At 49.1% G+C, this 25,815-nt stretch overlaps 1 protein-coding gene across 4 annotated transcripts in view; it reads left to right on the plus strand.

The window, feature by feature from the left end:
- caln1 (calneuron 1) overlaps positions 1-25,815 on the plus strand; it is a 600,077-nt gene that overhangs the window by 41,884 nt on the left and 532,378 nt on the right. For 3 of the 4 annotated variants that reach the window (XM_072469448.1, XM_072469450.1, XM_072469446.1), the window contains exon 3: positions 21,420-21,470. The exons of the other annotated variant lie outside the window; for it this stretch is intronic. In XM_072469448.1, coding sequence (XP_072325549.1) covers positions 21,420-21,470 — 51 coding nt within the window. The remainder of the gene's footprint in view (positions 1-21,419; positions 21,471-25,815) is intronic. 4 annotated transcript variants of the gene reach the window in all.

Below are 25,815 nucleotides of genomic sequence, written 5' to 3' on the forward strand. Positions count from 1 at the left end.
GCGGTCGGCGGATATCGCGCCGATTGCAGAGAATCCCGCCCCAGTAAACCTCCTCTGAACCACCTCCAATGTATTTACATCCTTCCTTAAACAAGGAGATCAAAACTGCACACAATAATCCTGATATAACTCAAAACTGCCCTCTATATCTGAAGCATAATATCCTTACCGTTATGTTGAATTCCTCTCAGAAGAAATGGTAGCATTCATTCCATTTGTCTTCTTAATTACTTGCTGTACCTGCTTACTCACCTCTTGTGACTCATGCACTGGAGCACCTGGATTCTTTTACAGCTTGAAACTCTGCAGCTGGTTCCGTTTAAGTAATACTCTGCCTTTTTATTCTTCCTGTCAAAGTTTCCCACATTATAATACATCTGCAATATTTTTGCCCACTCACTCAACCTATCTCTGTAAACTCCTTTGTCCTCTTCACAACATACTTTCCCACCTGTTATTTTTGTGTCATCTGCAAATTTAGCTACCATTCTTCACTCCCCTCATCTAAGACATTGATATAAATTGTCAAAAGGTGAGGCCCCAGCACACGGTCCACTCATCACATCCTGCCAATCAGAAAAAGACCCATTTATGTATAATCTCTGTTTTCTGCCAGCCAGCCAATCTTCTATTCAAGCTAATATGTCACCTCCCACACCATGAGCTTTAATTTTTCACAATAATCTTTCATGTGGCACCTTATGAAGTGCCTTCTGGAAATCCAAGTACATTGGGGGTGATTCTCTCAGCCCGGGGCCGGGCCGGAGAATCCCCACTACCGGCGCGAATCGCGCCACGCCGCTCCGACGCCGGGACGCAATTTTCTGCAGGGCGGAGAATCGGCGCCATTGGCGCCGGCGTGGGTGGCGTGGCGCCAGTCGGGAGCCGCTCTATGTGGCCCCCCCCCGCCGATTCTCGGCTTGGGATGGGCCGAGCAGCCGTCGCAAGAAGCCCGAGTCTCGCTGGCGCCGTTCACACCTGCTCTCAGCCGGCGGGGCCTCGGCGTGGAAGGGTCCGGGGGCGGCATGTACGGGGGGAGGGGGCGATCGATCCTGGAGGGGGGGGGGCCTCCGATGTGGCCTGGCCCGCGATCGGCAGACCGGCCTCTCTGGCTGGGGGCCTCGTTTCTTCCGTGCCAGCCCCTGTAGCCCTACTCCATGTTGCGTCGGGACCGGCGCGTAGAAGGGAGCCACTGCGCATGTGCATGTTGGCGCTGGTGCCACTGCGCATGTGCGGACCCCGCGGCGCTCAGTTCACGCCAGGATCAGCAGTTGGAGTGGCATGGTCCGCTCCTGTGCCGTGGGGGCCAGAATATGTGATCCTGAGGCCGTGTTGACGCTGTCGAGAAACGTGACGGCGCTCCGACGGCGTCAACACTTAGTCTCAGGATCACAGAATCCTGCCCATTGCATCTGCAGATTTCCCTTTATCCACAGCGTATGTTGCTCCATCAAAGAACTCTAGTAAATTGGTCAAACATGATCTCACTTTCACAAAACCACCATGACGCTTCACTTATTTTTCTAAGTGCCCAACCAAAACCTCCCTAATGATCAATTTCAACACTTTCCCCACGACAGACATCAAGCTAACTGTAGTTTCCTGTTTTCTGCCTCACTCCCTTCTTGAAGAGGGGTCACATTTACTACTTTACAGTCTGATAGAACCTTTCCAGAATCAAATAGACAGCTATTTGGTTAAAGGACAGAAAATGAAAAAGTCGTGATTATTAAATGCTTTTTGGACTGGAAGGATATAAACAGTGGTGCCCCGAGATCAGTATGTTCTCAATATGTATATAAATGATCTTATACAGGAGACTAGATCAAAGTTTACAGATGACACAAAAATAACATAGCAGCAATAAGTTAGCCATTTGTACAGATGCCTGTAAGTTGAAATTAATATGCCAAAATGTGAATATTTTTGGAAGAAGGATTAGGTCAAGCTGGCTAATAAATGGTAACAGGCCATAATCAACATAGAAAGCTATGGGTTCAGATCCACAACATTTTAAAAGTAACTATGTTAATCAAGCTGCTTTGAAAAAAATTGCACATGGGATCTCAGGCCACAGAATTAGGCACCGTAGCACTCATAGTTTGAGCACTACAGTACGGTTTTGGTACCAAAATGACATCTATGCTGCACGCACACACTTCCAATGTAGTCCACGCAGACCACCATATTACAAGGAAGCAAGTTAGGCAGCTTCGTATGTCAGCTAGTGTGTCATGCACGATCAATTAAACTCAAAGACGAGATTATAACATAACTGAAGGCTTTAATAGACTAGATCTGTTCCCCAGCAGCTTCGGTACAGAATGAGGGCTGCTGGGACGGCACCGGTTCTTATACCCTGCCTGTCAGGGCAGAGATACATACCAAATAGCCAATGGTAAACTCCTAGGTTTACCCAATGGGCTACAGCCTCTCGGGTACTGCAGTACCTGATAATACCACATTCACCCCCTGTTAAAAAAGAGTCCGGCGGGGGTGGTGGCCAGTGGTTACAATTGCATTTAACATGGTATGATCAGATATGGAGGTACCATGATACCTCCTTACAGGGTTGTCGAGAATATTTACAAGCGTGGAAGATATATACAGTCAGTGTTCATTTATAGTTACAGTGAAGCAATCAGTCGGTCGGGTGGCCTGGTCGTCCTCCTGGATCACCTGAGCCTTGGTGGTGATTCTGGTGGGGGCCCAGGCGTCTGCGACTCCGGGAGCGTGGCCTCGGCCTCTATGGCAGCTTTGTCACCCCTAGACGGCTCTGGTGGGGCAAACGGTTGACACGAGAGGGGGGCGCCTGTAGGGGGCGTCGGTGGGTGGGAGGGCCTAGGCAGGAGCGGCGGGAGGACTGACCCCCCTGTGAGGTGCTGTGGAGGGGGGGGCTGGGGGTAATGGTTCGGGTGCACGTGGGGTTCCGGTGGGCGGCAGGTCCCGGAGGGAGACTGTATCTTGCCGGCCGTCAGGGAACGCCACGTAGGCATACTGGGGGTTAGCGTGCAGCAGGTGGACCCTCTCGACCAACGGGTCCAATTTGTGCGCCCGCACGTGATTCCGAAGCAGGATGGGTCCGGGTGTCGCTAGCCAGGTTGGGAGCGAGGTCCCGGAGGAGGACTTCCTGGGGAAGACAAGGAGACGTTCATGAGGTGTCTGATTGGTAGTTGTACAGAGCAGCGACCGGGTGGCGTGGAGGGCCTCCGGGAGGACTTCCTGCCAGCGGGAGACTGCGCGATTCCTGGACAGTAGGGCCAGTAGAATGGTCTTCCAGGCCGTTCCGTTCTCCCTCTCTACCTGCCCGTTTCCCCTGGGGTTGTAACTGGTCGTCCTGCCTGAGGTGATGCTCTTGCTGAGCAGGAATTGATGCAGTTCGTCGCTCATAAAGGAGGACCCCCTATCACTGTGTATGTACGCGGGGAACCCGAACAGTGTAAAGATACCCTGGAGAGCCTTGATGACGGTGTTTGCGGTCATGTCGGGGCAGGGGATGGCGAATGGGAACCGGGAGTACTCGTCAATCACGTTCAGGAAATACGTGTTGCGGTCAGTGGAGGGGAGGGGGCCTTTGAAGTCCATGCTGAGGCGTTCAAAGGGACGGGAAGCCTTTATCAGGTGCGCCCTCTCTGGCCGGTAGAAGTGCGGTTTGTACTCCGCGCGGATTTGGAAGTCCCTGGTGACAGTCCTGATCTCCTCGATGGAGTAGGGCAGGTTGCGGGTCTTAATGAAGTGAAAAAAATGAGTGACCCCCGGGTGGCAGAGGTCCTCGTGGAGGGCTCGGAGGCGGTCCACTTGCGTAGTGGCACATGTGCCGCGGGACAGGGCATCGGGAGGCTCATTTAGCTTCCCAGGACGGTACAAGATCTCGTAGTTGTAGGTGGAGAGTTCGATCCTCCACCGTAGGAGCTTGTCGTTTTTTTATCTTGCCCCGCTGTGCATGTGCATTATCGAACATGAAAGCAACCGACCGTTGGTCAGTGAGGAGAGTGAATCTCCTGCCGGGCAGGTAATGCCGCCAATGTCGCACAGCTTCTACTATGGCTTGCGCCTCTTTTTCGACCGTGGAATGGTGAATTTCTAAAGCATGGAGGGTACGTGAGAAGAAGGCCACGGGCCTGCCCGCTTGGTTGAGCGTGGTGGCCAGAGCTACGTCGGAGGCATCGCTCTCGACCTGGAAGGGGAGGGACTCGTCGATGGCGCACATCGTGGCCTTTGCAATGTCTGCTTTGATGCGGCAGAAGGCCTGGCGGGCCTCCGTCGACAGGGGGAAGGTTTTGGACTGGATTAGGGGTCGCGCTTTGTCTGCATAGCTGGGGACCCACTGTGCATAATAGCTGAAAAACCCGAGGCAGCGCTTCAGGGCCTTGGAGCAGTGAGGGAGGGGAAACTCGATAAGGGGGCGCATGCTTTCAGGGTCGGGGCCTATAACTCCATTTCGCACTACGTAGCCGAGGATGGCTAGGCGGTCGGTGCTAAATACGCATTTATCCTTATGATACGTTAAGTTAAGGATTTTTTGCGGTCTGGAAAAATTTCCGGGGGTTGATTTCCTGGTCCTGCTGATCATGGCCGAAGATGGTGACATTATCCAGATACGGGAACGTTGCCCGTAAGCCGTATCGGTCAACCATTCGGTCCATCTCGCGTTGGAAGACCGAGACCCCATTAGTGACACCAAAGGGAACCCTTAAAAATTGGTAGAGACGCCCATCTGCTTCGAAGGCAGTGTACTTGCGGTCAGTAGTACGGAGAGGTAGCTGATGGTAAGCGGACTTGAGATCCATCGTGGAGAAGACCTTGTATTGTGCGATCCTGTTCGCCAGGTCGGATATGCGGGGGAGAGGGTACGCATCCAGCTGCGTAAACCTGTTGATGGCTGTAGTCAATGACCATCCTATGTTTCTCCCCGGTCTTCACCACCACTACTTGGGCTCTCCAGGGACTGTTGCTAGCTTCAATGACCCCTTCCCTCAGTAACCTTTGGTCCTCTGACCTGATGAAGGTCAGGTCCTGGGCACTGTACCGTCTGCTCCTGGTGGCGATGGGTTTGCAATCCGGGGTGAGGTTCGCAAACAGGGAAGGCGGGTCGACCTTAAGGGTCGCGAGGCCGCAGACAGTAAGGTGAGGTATAGGGCCTCCGAATTTGAAGGTCAGGCTTTGCAAGTTACATTGGAAGTCCAACCCCAGGAGTGTAGCCACGCAGAGGTGCGGCAGGACATAAAGGCGGAAAATGTTGAATTTCCTGCCTTGGACAGTGAGGTCTGCTAGGCAGAACCCCTTTATCTCCACCAAGTGTGATCCGGAGGCCAGGGAGATTCTTTGGTTTACAGGGTGGGTAACAAGTGAACAGCGCCTTACCGTGTCGGGGTGTATAAAGCTCTCCGTGCTTCCAGAGTTGATCAGGCAAAACGTCTCGTGGCCGTTGATGAACACCGTCGTCGTTGCAGTTGCGAGTGTCTGAGGTCGATTTTGGTCCAGCGTCGCCGAGGCCAGATGGAGCAGTTGTTGGCTGTGATCGGGCAGCGTGTAGTCGGCCGTGCTGGGGGCCCCATCCAAGATGGCGTCTCCCATGGATTGCACATGGTGGTCGGGGATGGACAAAATGGCGGCGGGGATGGACAAAATGGCGGCGCCCATCCGTCCAGCGTGGTGTCCGAGGGGCAAGATGTCCGTGCCCGTGGGTCAGACGTGATCCTAGGATAGGGGGGTGGCGGTGAGTGCTGGCCGCCTGGGACCCAAGGGGAAGATTGCCGCGGCGGTCCGGAGTCGCTGGAGACCACGGCCATGGCTCGAGCTTTGCAGACCCCCACAAAATGGCCCTTCTTGCTGCACCCTTTGCAGGTGGAGGTGCGGGCCGGGCAGCGCGTGCGGGGATGCTTCGCCTGCCCGCAGAAGAAACAGCGGGGCCCGACGGAGTTAGCGAGCCGCCTTACAGCGCAGGCCTGCGGGGACACGGGGAAGGTCAGTGGGGCAGCCGCTGCGGGATGCCACGCAGCCCAGGGGGCCGCCGCGCGGTCGGGCGCATAGGACCGCGCGTTTCTGGAGACAACATCCATGGACCCTGCCAGGGCCCGTGCCTCTCTCAGTCTCAGGGTGCCCTTTTCTAAGAGTCTTTGGCGGAACTCTGAGGAGCTCATACCTGCTATGAAGGCATCCCGGATTAGAAATTCTGTGTGCTCGCTGCCCAAAACCTGCTGGCAGCCACAGTTTCTGCCCAGCACCAGTAGCGCACGGTAGAAGTCCTCCAGCGATTCCCCGGGGCTTTGCCGTCTAGTTGCGAGCAGGTGACGTGCGTAGACCTGGTTTACAGGGCGGTTAAAATGTCCTTTTAACAGTTCGATCGCAGCATCGTAGTCCTCCGCCTCCTCGATGAGAGTGAAGATTCCAGGGCTTACTCTCGAGTGCAGGAGATGCAGTTTCTGTTCTCCTGAGGGGGTGCCTCCGGCCATCTCGAGGTAGCCTTTAAAACACGCCAGCCAGTGCTTAAAAATCGCAGCCGAGTTCTCCGCGTGGGGGCTGAGTTGTAGACACTCCGGCTTGATTCGGAGATCCATTCTTTCAGCTTAAGAGTAGTCCATTAAATTGATGCACGTTTAATTAAACTTGAAGACGAGGTTGTAACATAACTGAAGGCTTTAATAGACTAGATCTGTTCCCCAGCAAATTCGGTACAGAATGAGGGCTGCTGGAACAGCACCGGTTCTTATACCCCGCCTGTCAGGGCGGAGCTACATACCAAACAGCCAATGGTAAACTCCTAGGTTTACCCAATGGTCCAATGCCTCTCGGGTACTGCAATACCTGATAATACCACAGTGTGTAACGTTGATTTGATGCCAGTGCTGTCATTTTCAAATTCGTTGCTCCAGGGAATGCCCTCTCTTAAACAACACACGGCTGAACATGGGTTCAGCAGCATGAAGGACAGACCTATCAATTTTATTTAAGGGGATCATCAACAACTTGCAGATTAATTGCTAATCAATTTCTATTGTCGACATTTGAGTTTGTGAAAGTGCTTGTTGGTTTGGAGAGTTGAAGATAGTGAAGTGGACAGAGAATGGTGCTGTACGCAGAGAAGGTTGTACTTCAGATGTTCTGGTCAAACCAGTTGACCTCAGTCATGGGGGCTTTAGTTACCATTTCCCTGAGGTTACAGCATGAGAGGAAGATTGAGCAGAGGTGACAAAGAGGTCAAATCACTCAAAGAGAGAGAGGAGTAAGCGAAGGAGGAAGGTTCTGAGTACAAGGCCTCATCGAAGAGGGTGGTCCATAGGCCACTCTGAAACACAAGCACAGTGTGCGTACAGTGAAAGCCATGCTGCCATTATAAACACCACTGAGCAGACCATTGGGGTGCTAAACAATGTTGCTGCTCCTGGACCTTGGGTGGAGCCCTGTGGTGCGTGCTGGAATGGGTGCCCCACTCATTGTGGCCTTGCTGTGCCACCCACAGACTGATGATCCCTTGCCACCAAGGCTAAAGTGAGCTGCCCAGAAGAAAGAGGAGGAGGCGACCAGCAGGTGTACTTTCTTGGCAGGCAGTGTCCATGATCAAATTATTTGACTAGGTTTCTTCTGAACACAACCCTAAATTTCCATTATCCGTCACATAACTTAGCCCATCCCAACCCTCGCCCCTTGGTTCATGACCGTTATATCCACAATGCTGAACTAAAAACAACCATTTTGAAACAACTTTATCGACAAACTATCCAATATTCATACAAAAGTCAACTAATCACCCTTGTGCTTTCCCTTGATGCTTGCCTTGCGGGTGTCTTTGCCTGATCTCGTGTTCCTCCACGTGCTACCACAATGGCTGCAGCATCGCTGGTAGAAGGCTGCTGACTTTCAGTGGGGAGACTGCAGACACACTGCACCACCATCTCATGGGTGGCAGCAGTCTAGGTTTGCTGGCTGATGAACGACCAATCACTACTGAAGCGAGATTGTAGTCCAATTGAAGGCTTTAATGAACAAGTAGTTACCCCAGCAACTCCGGTACAGAATGACTGCTGTGGGTGAAACACAGACTCTTATGCTCCGCCTGCTGGGCGGAACCAGCAGGCAGGTTCTACCACTCATACTACAGTATAAGGTACATCCCACCTCGGTACCGCAATACCCTTAATATAGCCTACCACACTGGCTGAGAGGCAACAGCAAGGACATTGGCAGAATGCCAGTGATAGGGGCATGAATGTTGTCTTCCTGAGAGTTGGCATCAAGCTCATATTCCATGGAGTTACTGCCACCCCCACAGGGTGAGACCTCAGCTTTCCTAGGAATTGGCTACGTTGCTGTAAGATTCTGAAAGCCATTGAACACTGGTTTCTGCAGGCATATCGGGAGCAGCCTGAGCTCGGATGACAGACAACAAGGTGAGATTTCATGACCTCATTCTGAACTTCACTGCACCACTTAGACATTGGTGGCTTGTGCTGTAATGGAAGCTGAGACATGGGCATCAGATGGTGCAACATGGGTTGGGTCCACAAACACTCTTATGACATTTGTTTGAGATCGAGATGGGCAGGATTTAGGTTTGCGGGACAAACGTCCACAGACTTCCGGTGTAAAGTCTGGGTCACATTTACATCTCCCGGTGGTGCCACTGTCACTTTCTGGATGTCCTACAAGCCATTAACGCTGAGAAAATTGTCCTGAGGCATTTCACCGAGAGCTCATAAAGAAAAGTGCATTTCAAGACAAAAGAAGATATGGGAAAGGATGACCAAAACCTTGGTCATAAGGGTGGGTTTCAACAAGGTTCTTAATGGAGGAGAGAGTTAGAGAAGTGGAAGAGCTGAGAGAGGGAATTCTAGAACCAAGGCATTGCAATCAGTCATGGAGCGAAAGGAATATGGGATGTCCAAAAGTCAAAATTAGGGGGACACAGAAATCCTGGGGGTTGTAGGGCAGGAGAAATAAGGAGGGGTGAAGGATTTAAGAGTGGTAAGCGAGTACAGTTTAATTAATACAGCTGAAAATGGGTTCCTTACAAAAATAAGTAATCAGGGTTTATAGTCTACCTCCAGCTGTGAATAACCTGATTTTAAATAACTAAGAATAACTATTCAGAACCAGTTGCATTTAATAATAATAATCTTTATTAGTGTCACAAGTAGGCTTACATTAACACTGCAATGAAGTTACAGGGAGCACCCGGAGGAAACCCACGCAGACACAGGGAGAACGTGCAGACTCCGCACAGACAGTGACCCAAGCCGGGAATCGAATCCGGGGACCTGGCGCTGTCGATTAACAGTGCTAACCACTGTGCTGCCCTAAATTGTGGACAGCACGGTGGGTATTAGTAGGAGAATCGAGACTGCAATGTTGTTTCAAAGACAGGACAGAGCAAGTTTGATTGTGCAAATGGCCCTTAAGATTTCCTGGCAGTTATTACAAAAAGCTTTGACAAAGGGTCATCTGGACTCGAAATGTTCACTCTTTTCTCTCCCTACAGATGCTGACAGACATGCTGAGATTTTCCAGCATTTTCTCTTTTGATGTCAGATTCCAGCACCCCAGTAGTTTGCTTTTGATAAAAAAATGCACGCTCGTTGGAGGTACTGTCCTCTATCCCAAGTAGGGTTCTGTCCTCTATCCCAAGTAGGATATCTGCCTTGCTGTGCTATCTTCTCTTAACACATCTGGGGTTGTGTGGCAAAGCTGAGGAATTCAATTCTACTTTGACTTAGCAGTAAGGAATTTGACTGACGCAGATTTTCTCACGTGACCAAAATCATTTTGGAACCTTCCTGCTAATGAGGAATTCTGAAAACTCAAAATTTCTTGAACTTGTTTGATTTCCTTGCACAGATTAATTCACTGCATTACAATCAAAGCATCTTGGTTCATTAGGAATGCTTCATCCCGAAACTAAACAGATCACACTCGACTCTCGATCAGTGACTTAACCCCCGGCGACTCTCTGAAAATGAGAAAAAAATGCATTGCTTCAGTTTCCACAGGAAGTAACAGTACGAAGTCTTACAACACCAGGTTAAAGTCCAACAGGTTTGTTTCGATGTCACTAGCTTTTGGACATGAATCCCAGGTCCCAGTTGAGGCCGTACTCATGTGTGCGGAACTTGGCTATAAGCTTCTGCTCGGCGATTCTGCGTTGTCGCGCGTCTTGAAGGCCGCCTTGGAGAACGATTACCCGGAGATCAGAGGCTGAATGCCCTTGACTGCTGAAGTGTTCCCCGACTGGATGGGAACATTCCTGCCTGGTGATTGTCGCGCGATGTCCGTTCATTCGTTGTCACAGCGTCTGCATGGTCTCGCCAATGTACCACGCTTCGGGACATCCTTTCCTGGAGCGTATGAGGTAAACAATGTTGGCCGAGTCGCACGAGTATGTACCGCATACCTGGTGGGTGGTGTTCTCACGTGTAATGGTGGTATCCATGTCGATGATCTGGCACGTCTTGCAGAGATTGCCATGGCAGGGTTGTGTGGTGTCATGGTCATTGTTCTGAAGACTGGGTAGTTTGCTGCAAACAATGGTTTGTTTGCAGCAAACGGACATCGGCGGCCTCAACCGGGACCTGGGATTCATGTCGCATTACATTCATCCCCCACCATCTGGCCTGCGAAATCCTACCAACTGTCCTGGCTTGACACAATTCACGCCTCTTTAACCTGGGGTTACCCCATCTCTGGATCTGTAAAGATTTAATCACCTGCTAATGCTCGCATTCCAAGCATTGTCCGGCATCTTTGAATTTGTCTATATATATGTTTCTGGAACATACCTCTTCATTCACCTGAGGAAGGAGCAGCGCTCCGAAAGCTAGTGATTCGAAACAAACCTGTTGGACTTTAACCTGGTGTTGTAAGACTTTGTACTGTGCTCACCCCAGTCCAACGCCGGCATCTCCACATCACAGGAAGTAAATTCATAGATTCATAGAATTTACAGTGCAGAAGGAGGCTATTCGGCCCATCGAGTCTGCACCGGCCCCTTACAAAGAGCACCATACTCCAGCCCACGTATCTACCCTATCCCCGTAACCCAGTAACCCCCACTTAACCTTTTTTTGGACACTAAGGGCAATTTAGCATGGCGAATCCACCTAACCTGCACATCTTTGGACTGTGGGAGGAAACCGGAGGAAACCCACGCAGACACGGGGAGAACGTGCAGACTCCACACAGACTGTGACCCAGCCGGGAATCGAACCTGGGATCCTGGAGCTGTGAAGCAACCGTGCTAACCACTATGCTACCGTGCTGCCCAACTACTAAATGTATGAGTCGTGCATAAGGTACAAACTCTCCCTGTTCAGCACTGACAGAATTAACAGTTTGAGAAACCCGACAGAATAAACAGTTGCAAAAATTAACGGAATAATCAGCTCGAGGAACTGACTGCCAGAATAAACACGGCTTGAAGGAAATCAAACATGTTCCAGAAATGTGAGGATTCCTCATTCACAGGAAAGTTCCAAAATTATTTTGGTAACATGAGAATTTACGTCACTTAAATTCCTAACTGCTCCACGAAAGTAGAATTGAATTCCTTAGCATTGCTACACAGCCCCAGATGTGTGAAAGAAGATAGGAGTTGAGTGAGGCAGATATCCTACTTAGGACAGAGGACAAATTATTGAAATAGATCTAATGAGTCTATTTGCCTCAGAATACAGTTTGCGAAACCTACGGAATAAACATGTCAAGAAACTGAAAAGTATAAAGAGTTCTGGAAACTGACAGAACAATCAGCTCAATAAACCGCCAGGGTAAACAATTCCAGAAACTGCCATAAAAATGAGCTCAGGAAACTACCAGGACTGAACCGTTCTGGAAACTGACAGTATAAACAATGTTGAGAAATTGACAATTCACTTTGCTACCGAGATGCTGAAGGAGGTATAAATAAAAACTGCTCCAATGAAGGGATCAAATGTCACCCGAAACTAATGCACTCCAAGCAGATTGCAAATATCTCCTGGAATGTGAGATGGTGTTTGTTACTGTTTTAATATTTAACACAGAATCTTTTTGCTTTTTGCTTTGTTGGGCAAATAACGAAACGGATTTGAGTATTCTGTGTGTACCCCCGTTTAGTCAATAGGAAGTGTGGGTAGTGCCGGCTGCATGCATGCAGTATCAAAAATCGGTAGCCATCATGAATATCGCACAATGCCTGATTCAACGCAAGTGCCTGTGTCCAGTGCAGGGCCTGCTCCTCGACCTCTATTTTGGGTATGATCAGATTTTTAAGCTAATCTTTTTATTATTAATAATTGATTCATCAATCAATCCAGAAATCTTCTTTGGCCCTGTAACTTTAATTTAAATAAGTCAAAACAAGATAGAGCACATTGGGTTATAAAAAGGTCAAATTCAATAGATTGTTAATGGTTATATATTTAGGTATGACCATTTGCACTATAGTGAGGTGATGCAAATGATTTTCTATTCATTTACGTGATGTGGGCGTCACTGGCTAGACCAGCATTTATTGCCCATCCCAATTGCCCTTCAGAAGGTGGTGGTGAGCTGCCTTCTTGAACCGCTGCAGTCCTTCAGGTGTAGGTACACACACTGTGCTGTCAGGGAGGGAATTCCAGGATTTTCACCCAGAGACAAAGGGCGGGGTTCTCCGACCCCCCGCTGGGTCGGAGAATCGCCGGGGGTCGGTGTGAATCCCGCCCCCGCCGGCTGCCGAATTCTCCGGTGCCGGGGTTTTGGCGGGAGGGGGGAATCACGGCGCGCCGGTCGGCGGCTGCTGGCAGCGGCCCCCCCTGGCAATTCTCCGGCCCGTGATGGGCTGAGTGGCTGCCTGTTTGCGGTGGGTCCCGCCGGCAGAACTGGCTCCACGGGCGGCCTGCAGAGTCCTTGGGGGAGCACGGGGGGATCTGGGCCCGGGGGTGCCCCCATGGTGGCCTGGCCTGCGATTGGGGCCCACTGATCTGCGGGCGGGCCTGTGCCGTGGGGGTACTCTTTCCCTCCGCACCGGCCGCTGTCAACCTCCGCCGTGGCCTGTGCGGAGTAGAACCCCCTGCTCATGCACTGGGATGACGCCAGCACACGCTGGCGCTCCCGCGCATGTGCCAACTCGCGCCGGCCGGCGGAGGCCATTCGGCACCGGTTGGCGTGGCGCCAAACCCGTCCGCACCGGCTGGCGTGGCGCCAAACACTCCGACGCTGGCCTAGCCCCTGGAGGCGTGGAGGATTCCGCACCTTCGGGGCAGCCCGACGCTAGAGTGGTTCACGCCACTCCTCGGCGCCGGAGTGGCCCGCCTGCCGGTTCGCGGAGAATCCCGCCCAAAGAAAGAACAGCAATGTATTTCCAAGTCAGGATGGTGAGTGACCTGGAGGGAAAACTGCAGATTCTGCCGCACTTGTCCTTCTACATGGTAGCAGTCGTAGCTTGGAAGGTGCAGCCTAAAGAACATTGGTGAGTACTGCAGTGCATCTTGTCGATGGTACACACGGCTGCCACTGTTCGGCGGCGGTGGAGGGTTTGAATGTTTATGGAAGGTGGAGCAATCAAGCGGCCAGCTTTGTTTTGCATGGTGTTGAGCTTCTTGAATGTTGTTGGAACTGCACTCATCTAGGCAAGTGGAGAGTATTCCATTACACTCTAGACTTGTGCCTTGTGGATTGAAATGAAATGAAATGAAAATCACTTATTGTCACAAGAAGGCTTCAAATGAAGTTACTGTGAAAAGCCCCTCGTCGCCACATTCCGGCACCTGTTCGGGGAGACTGGTACGGGAATTGAACCGTGCTGCTGGCCTGCCTTGGTCTGCTTTAAAAGCCAGCTCTTTAGTCCTGTGCTAATTGTGGACAGGCTATGGAGTCAGGAGGTGAGTTACACCTTGCAACTTGCACAGTTAAATATGTAAAAAATGCTGACATGCCGAGTACAATGCTCTGATCCACAAATGAGCAATTTCAAGGTAGCACAGTAGTTAGCACCATTGCTTCGCAGCGCCAGGGTCCCAGGTTCAATTCCCGGCTTGGGTCCCGGCTTGGGTCTGTGCGGAGTCTGTGTCTGCGTGGGTTTCCTCCAGATGCTCCAGTTTCCTCCCACATGTCCTGAAAGACGTGCTATTAGGTGATTTGGACATTCTGAATTCACCCTCAGTGTACCCAAACAGGCACTGTAGTGTGGTGACTCGGGGATTTTCACAGTAACTTCATTGCAGTGTTAATGTAAGCCTACTTGTGACACTAATAAAGATTATTATTATGATGAAGACAAGGCTACACTGGTCAGGTCATGTGGTGTGAATGGCTGATGAACAAATCCTGAAGAAGATTCTTTATGGTGCAGTGACAACTGGGAAGCGATCTGATGGATGCAAAGGAAATATAAATGCTGCTTAAAAGAATCCCCAAGTTTGCAGAATAGAGGTGGGAAAAAACATCTAAGTGGTGTTATGGGCCAGGGTTTAGAGAACCCCAAAGTGTATCATGGAGTTCACCTGACCCACAACTTTTACTAGATTGTGGTATGGGGAGCACACGGCCCACTCTACAGGTGTGGTACAGCAGAAATGGAAAAGTAACTTTTAAAGCAAAACAATGTTTCTTCAATGAATTCAAGTTAACCTTTTTAAAACAAACAGTGATCATCTTAGCAACCATTAATTCAAATACAACCCCCAAAGAATACAACACTAAGTAATCCGTAAGCTGTCCGTTTAGCATCCAGAAGACTTAAGAATCACCTTTTAACAGAAGCACATTAGGTTTACATTCACGACTGAGAACATTTATAATTCTGAATTCATCAAATGATCAAGAGATATTCTTTTGATGGCAGAGAGAACAGCAGTACACCTGCTTGGTCTGGATTCAGCTCCAACACTGAAAACAAAACTAAAACACACCCTGCAGCAAACAGCCTAAAACGAAAGTAAAAAGCTGGCAGACAGCCCAGCTCCACCCACTCTCTGACATCACTGCAGTAATAAACACCCATTTCTTAAAGGTACTCTCACGACAGATATTAATATACACACCCATTTATAAACACCCATTTCTTAAAGGTACTCTCACAACAGACATTAATATACACACCCATTTATAAACACCCATTTCTTAAAGGTACTCTCACATGACAGAGGGCACCTCCTACCACGAGGCCCGTCGCTTGCTGAATGTAAACGTCAGCGGACATAACGTCACCTGGGTAAAGAAGTATCGCAGCTTGCTGTGTCTGTGACCCACTGTTCACTGCAGAGTCTCATACTGAGCAAAAATCAATTGTCAAAATAAGAAAGTACGATCATATTTTGTCTGTCCTTGATGTTCATTCGTTAATCGACAAATGGCAGTAATGTCCAACCAGTCAGAAGCTGTTGACCTGATCTGATTTGTGGGAAATCTACAATACTGGCTACAGAATCAAAGGACAAGTCGCTACACATCCCAACCACATCGTCAGTTTAGATGTTGGGGGAAATCTGGCAACTTCAATAATTTGCCATTAATGTTTAGCACACTGGGCTAAATCGCTGGCTTCTAAAGCAGACCAAGGCAGGCCAGTAGCATGGTTCAATTCCCGTACCAGCCTTCCCGAACAGGCGCTGGAATGTGGTGACTAGGGGCTTTTCACAGTAACTTCATTGAAGCCTACTTGTGACAATAAACAAATTTCATTTCATCTGACTGTGAAATCCCCTCCGGACATTTGTCAAACCAGCAAGGCAAGTTTCAAATATCTTTGAACTCCCTTTCATCTTAAAGTAGTTTCTGGAAAAAATACAGTACCATTTTCAGCTGGAGGGTAAGGACAGGGTCTAGTTGTTCAGTAATTTATTTCTCGCACACACGTTCCCTCATTAGCATTTACTCAGCAATGAAAAAGATTGCAGGCAGTAAAATTTACAGCTGTGATCACCCAGCTGATTCAGGGCTGTACGATTGGGGACAATCTATTTCGCTGGTAGACTTGACAACAGTTTAATGTCAGGACCGAAAGTGTCTGTAGTAAAACCAGGATCTGGATCACTGGAGCAGGCTGCAGCTGAAGAATGAAATTGCTGGTTTGTGGATTAGAGAGGCCCAGCTTCATCGTAATTTCATGCTACTGAAATGAATACAAAAAAATTGAGTCCAACTATTTCTTTAATATGGGACTCGGGCTTAAATATTCTGAGTCATAGAAACATAGAAAATATAAGCAGGAGGAGGCCATTCGGCCCTTCGAGCCTGCTCCGCCATTCATTATAATCATGGCTGATCATCAAGTCCAATCCAACAGTGAGGTAACCTGGCACCAGCAAACTTTGGATCCCAGGAATGCCAAATGAATGGCAAATCATAGACAACATGGCAGTGATTTTCAATAATAGTCTCAAGTCTCTACATTTCTGCAAGTTGACCAACAGCTAGATTTTAAAACCTTTAAACACCCTGGAATCTAGCTTTTCTATTTAATATTGGAGAAAATACTCATTATTACCTCTCCTGATTTGTGCTGATCCTGTCAGCCCCAAGGCAACTTGCCTTACCATTGATATAGACTGAACTGCCTTATCTTATTCATATTTTCTGAAAATGCATTCAGTTAATGACTCCATGCAGCCTCTGTAAGGACTGATCTGTATTCAGCTCTGTCAGTTGCACCAGTAGAGAACAAGGGCAATTGAAAACTGGGCAAACAGACCTTACCGCATGTTTGGTTTTCTAATTCATTGCGACTGGGCACATTTTGTGCATTCTCGTATTTGCAAACCGCTGTGCCAGGCATTTACTGAGAGACAACATGATAGAATCAGGTAGTTTCTTGGAGGACTCTGTGGTGATATGCATCACTGTAAATAGACAAGGGGTTAATGTAAATACACTACAACTAAGAAAACACTAGAGGGAGCACCAGAGAAGTCATGACATGCAGACATACAGCTAATGAACACATAGAATAGGACACGACCAATGGACAGTCAAGACACCCAGAGGTGACACTACCATAAGGGGGCATTACACAACCCATATATAAGGACAGAGCACACATGCTCTGTCTCTTTCCACAGGCGACACTTAGAGAGTAGGACAAGGGCAGATCAGAAGCATCACACCCACCACGTGGCTTAGAGCAGACTGGTTAGTTAGACTGAGTTACTATAGCAAGATTAGCAGGAGAGTCAAACTCATAGAGACCTGTGCTAATGGTTCAATAAATCACATTGAACTTACTTCAACGTCTGGAGTATCTTTTGGTCAAAGCTGCATCGAGTTACAGCCTGTGTTATCCCAGAGTACATAACACAACAGTCTCTACTGCCAACAGTTCTGTATTCAAATTACAAGGCGTAATCATTTTGGTGGTCAGGAAGGTGGGTGTGCAGATGCACATTTTGTGTTGGAATTGCTTGCCAGCCAGTGCAGACGGGATGGCTGATATTGTGCTGTAAGGCTCTATGAATCTATGACACACCAAAGCGGGAAAAGGCATTTCATGCATCTGGGGCCTGCACCTGATCCAGGTGCTAGCACTTTGAATATGGAAATAGTGGATCGAATGCATATATCAGGCCGACCCCTCAAAATACATTTATTCACTGCGCAGGCTGCGGTCAACATTCTCAGGCTTCTGCCAGTCATCCGCTGGTCCTTAGAGGTAAGTTGTAATCTTATTACTCACCACATTGAATTTGTTGGCAGCTGTTGACCGCTGTGTTCTCCCATGACACCCCCTCAATCACCTGCTGCATATGAAGCTTTCAGCTTAAAGTACTTGGACCCCCCCCCCCCCCCCCACTTCACATTTTGATTTTGGAGCAATCCAATTTGTAGGCTTTTGTTTTCAATGGATGGAAAATTGCAGTCAATGCACACACCACATTCAGGCATGTGCTGTCGGGACAATATTCAAAATCTACCCGAAAGAGTAGCTTTTGCAAAGAGAAGATGAGTGAATGATCTTCCTGCAAAAAGGAGCTGAAGGTAATGACCATTTGGTAACTCTGCTGATGTTACTTCGAGGCTGTGTGATGATTGAGCTCATATTTTCAAATTAAATAGGGTGACTGTCAAATCAATAACTAATTTGTGCTGGCATGCTGTTTGAACTGAAAGGGTAATTAAACAACCAAATGAATTCCTGAGTAAGTTGTCAGGTAAAATCTTCAGGTATGAAATAAGTTTGTATTTGGGCGTTTTCCGGAGCTGTAAGATTTGTTGAGGGTATTACATGCAATTTGCAGCACAGGGCCAATTGGCAAATTAATCCATGCTTTATTTTAGTACTCTGAGGGATCTGGGCACCATGGGCCAGGCCAGAATTCATTACCCATCTCCAATTGCTCTTGAGGCAGTGGTGATGAGCTGCCTTCTTGAACCGCTGCAGTCTATGTGGTGTCGGTACACCCACGGTGCAGTTAAGGAGGAAGTTCTAGGATTTAGGTTCAGCAAAAGTGAAGGAATGACAATAGGTTCCAAATCAGAATGGTGAGTGACTTGGAAGGGAACTTCCTGGTGGTGGTGTTCCCAGGTATCATCCAAATGGTAGTGGTTGTGGGTTTGGAAGGTACAGCCCAAAGAGCCTTGGCGAAGTCCTGCAGTACATCACTGCTGCCACTGTTTGTTGGTGGTGGAGGGAGTGAATATTTGTGGATGGGGTGCCAATCAAGTGGGCTGTTTTGTCCTTGATTGTGTCGAGCTTCTTGAGTGTTGTTGGAGCTGCACTCATCCAGGCAAGTGGAGAGTATTCCATCACACTGCTGACTTATGCCTTGTAGATGGTGGACAGACTTTGGGGAGACAGGAGGTGAGTTACTCACCAAAGGATTCCTAACCTCTGACTTTATCTTGTCACCACAGTATTTATATAGGTAGACCAATTCAGTTTCCGGCCAATGGTAACCCCCAGGAAACCGATAGTGGGCGATGCAGTAATGGTTACTCCATTGAATGTCAAGGGGCGATGGTTAGATTCTCTCTTGTTGGTGCCTGGCACTTGTATGGCATGAATGTTACTTGCCACTTTTCAGACCAAGCCTGAATATTGTCCTGGGCTTTCTGCATTTGGACATGGACTGCTTCAATATCTGAGCGGTTGCGAATGGTGCCGAACATTGTGCAACCACCAGTGAGTATTGACCTTATGATGGAGGGAAGGAAATTGATGAAGCAGCTGGAGATTATTAGGCCCAGGGCACTACCCCGAGGAATTCCTGAAGTGGAGCTGAGATGACTGACTTCTACCAACCACAACCATCTTCCTTTGTACTAGGTATGATTCTAGGTATGCTGCTGTTTATGCTTCACACTTGTTGCATCTCATCTCCCTTCAACAAAAGCACATAAAAACTTGCTTTTATGTAGCATCTTTTAACATGGTCAGATATCCCAAGCTACTTCATTGGAAAGTTGTCATACAAAAGGCAACACCAAACCACTTAAGGAGGTTGGCGATCAGATGCTTGGTCAAAGAGGTAGGTGTTAATGAGTATCTTAAAGGAGGAAAGAAAAGTAGAGAGGCAGAGTGGTTTAGGGAAGGAATTCCAGAGCTAGGTCCTAGGCAGCTAAAGGCACGGTTATCACTTTTGAAGTGATTAAAATTAGGGATGCTAAAGGGTGGAGAATTGGAAGAGTGCTGATAATTTGTGGATGGTGGGGCTGGAGGAGTTTACAGAGATCGAGCAGCAAAACAATGGAGAGATTTGAAAATAATGATGAAAATGTTAAGATCATCTAACCCTATCAGCATAAATTATTATTTTCTCCCCAATGTGTTTATTATCTAGCATAGTTCCATTTATCTCCCTTCATGGTTGAGTAACTTTGAAGTAGTCAGCAATTAAACTAACAGAAAGCACTTAACTATGTTTGATGTGTTGGGTCTTCCGAACCTGATGTATTATTACTGGGCGGCAAATGTGGAGAAGGTACGGAGCTGGGTCAGCGGGGTTGACTCCCAATGGGCCAGAATGGAGGAGAATTTGGGTAGGGGGTCGGGATTGAAGGCGCTAGCAATAGCGCCGCTCCCGACGGCCCCGGGGAGATACTGATGGAGTCCGGTAGTAATAGCTTTGTTGAGAATTTGGAGGCAGTTTCGACAGCACTTCGGGTTGGGGGCAGGGTCAAGGGAAATGCCGATTTGGGGGAACCATAGATTTGAGCCAAGGAAGTGGGATGGAAATTTTCAGAGATGGGAGGAGAAAGGAATTAGGACACTAAAAGATTTGTTTCTTGGGGGTTGTTTTGCGGGATTGAAGGAGCTGGGAGCGAAGTATGGGCTGGAGCAGGGGAACACATTTAGATACATGCAGGTTCGAGGCTTTGCCAGAAAGGAGATATAGAGCTTCCCGGTAGACCCGGCTTCCGCATTACTGGAGGAGGTCCTGACGACAGGGGGACTGGAGAAGGGGGTAGTATCGGCAGTTTACGGGGCTATTTTGGAGGAAGAGAAGGCGCCGCAAGAAGGGGTCAAGGCAAAGTGGGAGAAAGAGTTGGGAGAGGGTATGGAGGAGGGGTTCTGGTGTGAGGTGCTCCGGAGGGTGAACGCCTACACCTCTTGTGCGAGGCTGGGGCTGATACAGCTGAAGATGGTGTGTAGAGCGCACCTTACAAGGGCGAGGATGAGCCGACAGTTTGAGGGGGGGGGGCCCGCAAACCACATTCATATGTTTTGGTCCTGTCCAAAGCTGGAGGATTACTGGAAGGAGGTTTTTAGGCTAATCTCTAAAGTGATGCACGTGAAACTGGATCCGGGCTGTCGGGAGGCCATATTCGGGGTGTCGGACCAGCCGGGGTTGGAAACGGGCGCGGAGGCGGATGTTGTAGCCTTCGCCTCGTTGATCACCCTGTTCCGTGGCGTGATGGGGGGACCTGCTGGAATTCTTGACACTTGAAAAGGTCAAATTTGAACTGAGGGGAAGGATGGAGGGATTCTACAATTTATGGGCGTTATTCATTGTGCACTTTCGAGAATTGGATCACATCGAACATTGGGGGGAGGGGGACTGTATGTGTTAATGGTGACTATGGGTGATTCCTGATTCCTCTTTGTCATTTGTTTATGTCAACATGCGGGCTAATGTTTGGGGGTTTGGTGGGAGGATGGTATCGTTGTTATTGATATGGGGATTGACATTACATTCGTTACTGATTATTGTTTATTGTTGGGTGTAAATTTGGGAGAAAATGTGAAAAAGGAGGAGAATACAAAAAGATTTTTTTAAAAAACAGTTTGATGTGGTCCAGGAGTTGTCAATCAAAGCTTGATGTTTATAAACATTGCGGGGAGTTTCACAGCTATCTACTTCAAAGTTACTCAACCATGAAGGGAGACGGATGGACATTGTTGATAGCTTGGTGCATGTGGAAACTGTCCATCACAGCCTAGTAAAATCAGTATCAAAGAGAAATGAATGAATGGCTTGCAGATCAAAGATCTGAATGGGTTTAAACCCAGCTGACTGGTTTTCTCTTTCCAGGAATTGACAGGTGCTTCTTCCTGTGCTTGGGCCAGCAGGTGTATTACCCAGGTGAGTTTTAAAGCAGTGATTTGTTTTCACTGCGTTTGTCTGGACTACTCTCTAGCTTCCAGACAGGGGCCTCTCTTCTGGGCGAGTCTTTCTTCTGGGGGGTCTCTGTGGGAGGGGTCTGTGTGGTATTCTCTGTATTTAGGGAGTGTGTATGGGGTCTCTTTATTTAAGTGGTCTATAGGGGTCTCTGGTCGGCTCCTGAATTAGGGGATCTCTGGTGGGGTATGGTGGGGGGGAGGGGGATCTGGTGGGGGTGGAGTGGACAGGTCTTGCATTGTTTTTGGGGAGGGTGGCCCTCTGATGGACTTTGGGGGCAACTCTCCCAATGCTGGATTCTCCGCCACATAAGGGACTCTGCTACTGATGGAAGGCAGCATAGGATCGAGCCCAGGATATGGATAAGACAATAAATTCAGGCCACTTGGTCTTAACTAGGCAGAAGCACCCAGGGGCCCATCTTTAACTCCTTGTTCAACTGATTTTGGGCATACGTGAGATAGATGGGGATAGAAAGTTGGTCCGGGGTCTGGGCTGCAAGAATCTTTTTCCAGAATCAGCAGACCTTGGATGAAGCAGCGCCAATCATGGATGAAAGATTAAAGCACTTTGGTGTCATTAACCTTACTTTTTGCCATTATGCCATCATTTTGTATCTGCTGTGCTCAGTGCCAATTGTCAGCCTGTGAGAAAGATCATTGAATTGAAAGGTTTGATGTGGGAGGTATGGACACACCATTGCCCTTGATAGTGCGATCTTGAACAAGGCGGAATAACCTTAAAATTAGGCCGAAGCCATTTAAAAAGTAAAACAGAAAACACTTCTTGACGCAAAATGTATTATAAATGTGGAACTCTCGTTCCCTCAGGAAAAAAAGCTATTGAAGCGATATTAAATGAAATTTCCAAAAGTGAGATTGTTCGATTTCTGGTGAGCAAGCAGGATAAGAGAAATTGAATCAGGGCAACATGTTGATCAGAATTCATGTGGTGGCACATGATATATTTTCATGGGGACAAAAGTGGAAAAAGATAACTGGATGAACAACGAAAAGATAGAACGAGCATTGCTGCAGAAATCGAATACAATATAAAGTCCTCCCATGCTAGAACCAGATGGCTCGCAAAGCAGAATTGAGATTCTTCAATTATGTTAGCAGGATTGAACAGAAAGAAGTTAAAACACCAAATTGTTGTTGCCTCAAATTTTCACCAGAGAAAATCATCATGTCCCTCATCATGGAGTGATCTACAATTAACTTGCTGTCGCTTGAGTGGATGTCCGAGGCAATGCTCAAGCTCAAAATCAACAAACCTTCAGAGAGAGACACTCAATGGTGCTCAATGGGGTTTGGTAGAAGATCTCTTAAGTGGTGACAATATATTATAAGGGAGCCAGTTGGGCTAATGATGAGATTTTGATGCTGTACTGTTGGGTCTGCTGTTCATTGAATGCTGTGATCCCTTCTGTCGTATCCACGGCCTCAGGCCATTGCCTGAGGCCAGCCCCGCGATGCTCCATCCCCGACTGGCCGAGTTTCCGACGGCGTGGGGCACATGTGGTCTCACCCGTTGGGAACTCAGCGTGACGGCTGCAGACTCAGTCCACTGTCGGAGGAGGACCGATCCGCGGACAGACGGGGCATTATTCGGGGCTGGGGGCACTGTGGGAGGCGTGGTCCAGGGTGCGCGGGCCGGCCGAAGGGGGGGAATATTTTTGCAGGCCGGGTCTGCGGGCTGCGTCCACCTTGAAGCAGGCAATGCTCCGGGCTATATCGGCAGCTAGATCTCTACGCTGCCTGGCTGCTAGCCCTCCCTGGAGCAGGGAATCGGTGGCTGTAGATGCCACCGTTTTCACGCCGATGTGGGGAGTTAGTCTCCCAAAAGGAGAATCCAACCTATGGTGGCAGAGAAGAGTTCATTTGTGAATGAGGCAGGTAGTGAAAGCTGCCTATTTGTGAAGTCATAGATCATCAGGTGATAAAGTTACTGACCCTATCTTCAAACTGGAATGGCTCTTAATGCTGCATTTGCTATCAAAATCGACCTCCGTGAGTCTTACTTGCCTTCGTCTTGACAGTATCTTCACTGATGCTGATATCTCTGTATCTTTTGAGCCGAGGGTGGCATGGTGGCACAGTGGTCAGCACTGCTGCCTCACAGCGCCAGGGATCCAATTCAATCTGTGGAGTTTGCACATTCTCCCCATTTCTGCGTGGGTTTCCTCCGCCTGCTCCGGATTCCTCCCACAGTCCAAAGCTGTGCAGGTTATGTGGATTGGTTTGATTTGATTTATTGTCACATGCACCGAAATGCAGTGAAAAGTATTTTTCTGCGGCTGAGGGAATGTACACAGAATGTACATAGTAGACAAAATGAATAATCAACAGAGAACATTGACAAATGGTACATTGACAAATAGTGATTGGTTACAGTGCGGAACAAGGGGCCAAACAAAACAAATACATGAGCACGAGGAGCATAGGACATTGTGAATAGTGTCCGGGATTCTCCGGAAATGGGGCTCTGCCCCCACGCTCGCCTGAAAACGGGCACAAATCACTCCAGACCTTTTTCAAAAAGTCCGGAGTGATTCTCCGCTGCGCAGCTCCTGCTGCCGTTACAGGGCCCTGCACTTCCGGCCACGGGTCCGCGCATGTGCATGGCGGCCGTTTTCGCACCAGCCGTGCAACATGGCGGAGCCACACAACGGGCGGCGGGGAAGAAGATTGCCCGCCCCCCCCCCCCCCGGATCGCATATGTCCACCGATCGGTAGACCCCGATTGCAGGCCTGACCATCGTGGAGGCCCCACCGGAGTCTGATCCCCCCCCCCCCCCCACCAGGATGGCCACCGCAGCGGCGAGTCCGAGTTCCCGCCGGGTGAAACCATACGGGAACCACGCCGGCAGAACTTGCCGGGAACTCGGCCGGTCGGCCGTGGAGAATCGCCGTGGGGTCCTCTTTCAACGGCCCCCAACGGGCACCGTGCGACCGCGCGTGCGTGACCGCGTGTGCACGACTGCCGCCGATTCTCCGGTCGCCGGAGAATCACGTCCCGGCGTTGGGGCCGAACGCGGATCTGAGACCCCATTCTCTGCCCCCGCGCCGATCCTGATTTCGGCGCGGAGGCTCGGAGAATCCTGGCCAGTGTTCTTACAGGGAACAGATCAGTCCAAGGGAGAGTCGTTGAGAAGTCTTGTAGCTGTGGGGAAGAAGCTGTTCCTGCGTCTGGATGTGCGGGTCTTCAGACTTCTGCACCTTCTGCCTGATGGAAGGGTCTGAAAGAAGGCAGTGTCTGGGTGGGAGTGGTCTCTGATAATGCTGTCTGCCTTCCTGAGGCAGCCATGTTAAATTGCCCCATACTGTCACAAAAGATGTGCAAGCTGGTAGAGTTACGGGGATAGGGTGGGGGAGTGGGCCTGGGTCGGGTGCCCTTTCAGAGGGTTGGTGCAGACTCGATGGGCCGAATGGCCTCCTTCTACACTGTAGCTATTCTATGATTCAATGCCTAAGCTGATGGGGGATGTAGCAAGATGCTGTGGCTGCTGGAAATCTGAAATAAAGCAGAAAATGCTGAGAACGTGGAGAGAGAAACAGAGTTGGTGCTTTGCGCTGATGATCTTTCATCATATTATTCAAGCACTTTGTGAACAGCACCAGGCATACCGAACAATGAGGTGTCAATCTGGTGAAGGTACAACACAGGACTACTTGCATGCTAAACAAAATAAGCAGCAAGTGACAGAGCTAAGCGATCCCATAACCAACCGATCACATCTAAGCTCTGCAGTCTTGCTGCCTCTCGTTGTGAATGGTGGTGGACAATTAAACAACTCACTGGCGGAGGAGTCTCCACAAATATCCCCATCCTCAATGATGGAGAATCCCAGCACATCTGTGCAGAAGACAAGGCTGAGGCATTCACAATAATCTCCAGGCAGAAGTGCTGAGTGGATTATCCATCTCGATCCCCTTCAGAGGTCCCCAGCATCACAGATATCAGTATTCAGCTGTTTCGATTCACCCCACGTGATATCAAGAAATGGCTGAATGCACTGGACGCTGCAAAGGCTGTGGGCCCTGACAATATTCCGACAATAGTAACAAAGGTTTGTGCTCCAGAACTTGCCGCGCCCCTCGCGGTTCCAGTACAGCTACAACACTGGCGTCCAGCAACATGGAAAATTGCACAGGTATGTCCTGTACACAAAAAACAGGGCAAATTGATAAGCCAATTACCACCCTATCTGTCTACTCTCAGTCATCAATAAAGTGATGGAAGAGATCATCAACAGTGCCTGCAAGCGGCACTTATTAGCAATTACCTGCTCATTGATGCTCAGTTT

Source organism: Scyliorhinus torazame, chromosome 12, assembly GCF_047496885.1.
Source record: "Scyliorhinus torazame isolate Kashiwa2021f chromosome 12, sScyTor2.1, whole genome shotgun sequence".
Classification (NCBI taxonomy): domain Eukaryota; kingdom Metazoa; phylum Chordata; class Chondrichthyes; order Carcharhiniformes; family Scyliorhinidae; genus Scyliorhinus; species Scyliorhinus torazame.